At 37.9% G+C, this 5,697-nt stretch overlaps 1 protein-coding gene across 6 annotated transcripts in view; it reads left to right on the top strand.

Moving 5' to 3' along the window:
• RAP1GDS1 (Rap1 GTPase-GDP dissociation stimulator 1) overlaps window positions 1–4,082 on the top strand; it is a 143,712-nt gene extending 139,630 nt beyond the window's left edge. For all 6 annotated transcript variants that reach the window (XM_011356256.2, XM_011356253.2, XM_011356255.2 and 3 more), the window contains one exon: window positions 2,239–4,082. In XM_011356256.2, the coding sequence (XP_011354558.1) occupies window positions 2,239–2,366 (128 nt within the window). In that variant the 3' untranslated portion in view covers window positions 2,367–4,082. The remainder of the gene's footprint in view (window positions 1–2,238) is intronic.
• The last annotated feature ends 1,615 nt before the right edge of the window (window positions 4,083–5,697 follow it).

Below are 5,697 nucleotides of genomic sequence, written 5' to 3'. Positions count from 1 at the left end.
CCCAGTGGATGTGCAAAGCACCACCCTGCTATACACGCTGGATCAATCTCCAGATGAAGGGGCCCCTTGTATGCATGCTATGAATCTAGTTCCAGGAGGGGTGGTCAGAGATGCATTACAGCACCCTGCACGTCCACCAGAGAACCCACTATCCACATTCAAGGGAAACATAAACAGTGGCACTCAACAGTTCTTCTGGTTCTCATTTGTTACCTCAGGTCCTAGAGAGCTCCCATGGTTCCCCAACTTTCTTTAAGCTGTCTTTCTCTCTTGCTTGTTGTGCAGAAACTGTTCAGTTGGCTCACAGCTGTCTCTCAGGAGGAACTGCTCTAAATATAGGTGTACATTTGATATATGCTTGGGAGGGTGAACTCGGTGTCCACTTATGCCGCCATCTTGGGCCGTCCTGGGTCATGTGTTTTAATCCACTCGCAATTTTTTAATGGGTGTGTTTAGACTATTTACATTTAATGTGATGACTGCTATGTTATAGCTTAAGTTTGCAGTTTCATTTTTTGTTTTGTGTTGTTTTTTTCCTGATTTCCTGTGGATTGCTTGAACATTTATTTAGTCCTGTTACTCTCCCTCATTTATAATACAGTTGTCTCAGATATTTTCTCTATGTACATGTAGAACCAGTTTAGATACTGTAATTTGTTTTCAGTCATCAAAACAATTCAGAAAACTTTGGAGGGAGGACAGTCTATTGTATGTAGCTACATCTTTGCTGTATATGTCGTTATTCTTTCCCGATGTTCCCAAGATTTCTTTTTAACAGCCTCTTTTTGTTTAGAGAACTTCCTTTACTCTTTCTTTTAGGTTAGTCTAGTAGTGACAGATTCTCTTAGCTTTTTCCTATTTGATAATGCCTTGATTTCCCCTTCATTTCTGAAAATTATTTTCTCTGGGTATAGAATTCTGAGTTTATGATTCTTTTCTTTCAATGCTTGAAAAATGTGCCGCTCTCTTCTGGCCTCTCTGGTTTCTTATAAGAAATCCACTATCTTTCTGTTTGTTTTTTTCCCCTAGGTAAGGTGTCATTTTTATTTCTTTCAAATTTTGTCTTAGTTTTCAAAAGTTTAACTACAATGTGTCTTGGCATGAATTTCTTTGGGTTTATCCCGTTTAAGATTTGTTCAGCTTCTTGAATATGTAGGTTTATTTCCTTTGCTAAATTTGAGAAGTTTTTAACCATATTTCTTAAGGTTCTATTTCAGCCCCATTCTATTTCTCCTCTCCTTTCACGTCTGTAATGACATAAAGGTGAGATCTTTAGTTATAGCCCACAGGTCCCTGAGGATTTGTTCATCTTTTTTCCAGTTTTTTGTTTGTTGTTCAGATTTGTAATTGCTATTGTTCTTAAAAGTTCACTGAGTTTCTTCTGTTCTCTCCATATGTTTCTGGGGCTCTGTTTTATTCCATTGGTCTATGTATCTTTATACTAGCACCACACTGTTTTGATTATTGTAGTTCAGTAAATTTTGAAATTAGGAGGTGTGAAACCTTGGACTTTGTTCTTTTTTTCCAGATTGTTTTAGATATTCAGAATCCCTTGAGATTTCATCTGAATTTTAGGATGATTTTTCTATTTCTCCCAAGAACATTGGTTCTAGTTTTATGCCTCAGTCTTATTAAACACATCAGTTTAAACAATGCCGATTGCATTAAACTCATTGGACTTCAGCCTTTTCACGTAGCAGTTCTCAGAGTCTTAAGAAGAGTCTTGTATTTTCATGTGCAGTTAAATAGAGCAAGAATGCTAGGAAGAAGAAGGTAGGAAGTTTAAAAGGGAGCCCAGTGTCACAGAAATTTTTTAAAAGGATGTAAAGTATAACCTTTATTTACCACAAAAATAGTTTGAAACAGGTCTAAGATTTTTCTGTAAGTTATTAAGCTTCATATCTTAATTGTTGATAGGGTAATATAACTGAACCTTCAGACCAAAAAATGAGCTGTGTTCAATTATAACTCATTATCCTGATCAACCTTAGACTGTAGAACTTGACATAAGATTTATATCAATGTGTCAAGTAAAAGGGGTTTGTTGTTGTTTTGTTTTTTCAGTATTGTAACATCACTAAAGAAGACATTTCTAGGCTACTGCTGTGTCTTTTTCCAGAATTGTTCCGAGTTTTATGGTATCATCCAAATAAACATTTTGGGTATATGTATTGGACAGATTACATAGTAAGATTAGAACAACCTAACAGAAGCATATCTGTTATTTTTGTTTTCCAGAATGTCTACACAAGGAAGTACAGGATTTGGCCTTTCTAGATGTTGTATCCAAACTTCGCAGTCATGAGAACAAAAGTGTTGCTCAACAGGCCTCTCTCACAGAGCAGAGACTGACTGTGGAAAGCTGAGAATTGCCCCTCCCTGATACATGGCATCATCCCGTCTCTGGGTTCCCCTTTGTCCTCCATCCAGCTGCCTCTTCTGCTTCATTCTCTTCCATATCACTTGTGCATGCGTGTAATGTTCCAATACCAATTGAGAACTGCTGTAGGTACCTGCCCAGTAAGATTTCTAAACCCATAGTTAGTGTGAACATGAATTTGTCAAAAACAAGTCTCCACCCATAACTGTTCTCTTGTATTCCTGTTGCTTGAGCTACATTAAGTAGAATGTGCATGTTGTAGTCCTATGATGATGTAAACTTGGTACTACATAATGACTTGCTCCTCACACTTGGTAAACTACATAATAATGTACTGGTAAATTAGAAACAAACAAGAATGCAGCAGGATCTGTCTAGCTTATTAAAAATGGAATTGGATAGTAAAAATAGCTCCATTTTTTTGGTGCTTGGGAAGCACAGTGACCAAAAAAACTGGATGGCTGCTTATTTATTAGTCTTACCTACTAATGTCATACCCATGGTACCTAGAGTTAAATAAAATCCAATGCGCTCACCCTTTATACCCTACGGTTTCTCCTTCTTCCTACCTAGTAGACTCTTGAAACTGCCAAAAACTTGGCAAGACTTCCTGAGGTTTTTCATTTCATGTTTAATTGGCTGTCGTCAGTAGCCTGATGTTGAAAACATTTGTAGTTTTCACCATGAAACTAAAGGGTTGAAGAATCTATTACACTAGTACATCTTGTTTTTTTGGCTATCTTTTAGATTCTGATATATGTACAGTGTCACCCCAGAACTTCTTCCAGCAGTTAATCAGCATTGTTCAAAATTTGTCTTTAAAAGTCAGTTTGGCATATGTTTTCGACTAAGGAAATTCAATGTAGTTCATTGAAAAATGGATATTTTTTCCTATTTTTCATCATTCAGTTCAAAAGCAAGAAGTTTCTTCTCACTGTCCTTTTAAATCTTAGAACTAAAAGGAAATAGGAAAAAAATTAATAACTTTGTCTAAAGAAAGGAAACAGGTAATAAAGCCATAGTAGCCAGGCTAGTTCATTCTGCAGATGTCCTCGAACCAGTAACTGTTAGAGTGTCCCACCTCCACTTTCCACAGGGAACTGCAGTAGACCTTAAATGCTATCAGAAAAGGTGACAGCACCAAAACTCAAGAGATGAGAGGACTCTCTGGCAAAATGTAATATACTCTTCACTGCCACTACCACCACCAAATGGGTTTTTAGAGCTTTGAAACACAATCTTTGTAAATTAATCAGTATGCCCCTGTGACATACCTGCCTTCTCCCCATGCTCAAGCCTGACGAATACTGGCTGAAAGGTAGAATGGGCTCCAATATAGAAGGACTGCAGGACAGTAAGATGGACGGCCAGTGGTGACAGAAGCTCCTTCCTCTCCAGCATGAGATGTTGTACATCTGTAGGGTGATCAGAGTTGGACTTTTGACTCTGAAACTGCTATAACTTAAGTTAAAACCCCAATAGAGACAAAGAACCTTTTGACTGATTGATCCCTTTGATGTGCAAGAAAAGGACTGTTAAGATGAGTGCTCATGCTACCCTTACTATAAGAATGATCTTATTGTCTTCTCCTGGGCTGGATAGTGGACTATATTTCATTATAGTTTTGAAAGACATCTATAATGTTGCATAATAGGCTGTTCGTGTTAATAACTAAATAAATAAATACTATATGAAACTGTAATGGCATCATTTGGTTTGTTTGTATATTCTGCTTCTTTTTCCAGCTCCTAGAACAGCTCTCACTCATTGTCGATGCTCAGTAAGTATATGTCGAATAAATTCCTACTGCCATGAAACTTTGAGGCTGCCTGAACTAATCCTAGATAGACTTCTAGAGAAATTGAGATTTAGATATATGTCTAACTTCAGAAACTCTTTTTCTTTGATGGTAGGGTCTGTCTGTCCCAGTTGAAAAGCATTCTATAGAAAACCTCAGAAAAGAGGCATCCAAAAGTCATAGATTTGAGAGAAGCCACAATCTGGGCCAGCTGCCATCAACCAGTTTGCTGATAGGCTAGGAACTCTTGTCTCCAGCAGAAATGCAATTTGAATCACAAATTTTTCTACAGAGACCAGAAGCCTATGCCTTTATGATAAGGGTCCACCAAACTAGGTGATTATGCTGCTGTGCCACAGCAGTGGGTGGGAGGCTGTAGACAATGCTACCCCATCCCTCCAACAGCTTAATAGAGACCACCTTTAAATTTGTTTGCCACCCACTAAGAGTGCATTCTAGGGGAGAGGATGGGAAGAGCAGCACAAAGCTTGAATTATTACCTTGTGCCAGGACGTGAGCATACATGAAAAGCAAAAAGGCCAGGAATTAGAGGGTTGTCTGAGTGAAATGCACTAGAGTGTCCTTTCTCTCTCCCTCTCTCCCACCCCCATTAGGTCTTGGAATCTCGCTGAGACCTACCCAGACAGTAACCTCATTGTACTCAAAGCAAAATTGATTAAATACTGGCCCATAATCCAGTGTCTCCCTTGATAAAACATGTTTTGAGCAAATTAATAACAGATGTGGAACAAAATTCTTCAGTTCTAAAATGATTTCCTCTTAGATGGAATAAGATGCAGTTCCTAGATACAAGCATTAGTGTGATGTCTTCTGAGAAACCTGCATGCGAAGACTGCAAAAAAAAAAAATGCTCTTTGTTATAATTAGGCGTATTATCTAATTCTGCTGAACATAAGGAGTGAAGATGTCTGTTACTTAGGTGAGAATTACCCTTTGTATCCAGCTGTTACTAGAATTGGTAAGCTTAAAAGCCACTTCTTAACCCTAGGAAGCTATAACATTTGAATTCTACGAGTGTCTTAAAAAGCACTTAATGATATTTGGGATGAATCTTTATAGCTGTAACCAGAAAAATTAAGGGTTTTTTCCCCCCAAAGTTATGACCTCTTACTTTGCATACATATATACCTTGTAGCTTCATAGATACATGGTTTATAGGTGTGTCTGACTGAAATGTTCTGATTGCTTTTAGAAGTGTGATAAGTGCAAAGAGGAAGGTCTTTGGATACTCTATGATCTGTAGTCACATCCCTGGTTCTGTTACTGGCTGTATGACCATCGCCAAATTACTTAAACTCTCTAAGCCTGTTTTCTCATTAGTATGACTGGTTTAGTTGAATAATCTCTACTTCCCAGGGTTTTTGGGGCAATTGAAACTTAGAGGTTGAAGGTAAAGTTGGATGGAACTGTTGATAACTTTATGGCCTAAACTACACTCCTCTGTTCCCCCTGCAGGATTTCCAGCTAAAGGAATTCAAAGCAGCCAAATGGAGAAAAT

The sequence above is a fragment of the Pteropus vampyrus genome, unplaced genomic scaffold (assembly GCF_000151845.1).
Source record: "Pteropus vampyrus isolate Shadow unplaced genomic scaffold, Pvam_2.0 Scaffold25, whole genome shotgun sequence".
Lineage (NCBI taxonomy): Eukaryota > Metazoa > Chordata > Mammalia > Chiroptera > Pteropodidae > Pteropus > Pteropus vampyrus.
Note: the sequence above shows the minus strand (reverse complement) of the source record. Positions and strands in the feature narration are given on the sequence as shown.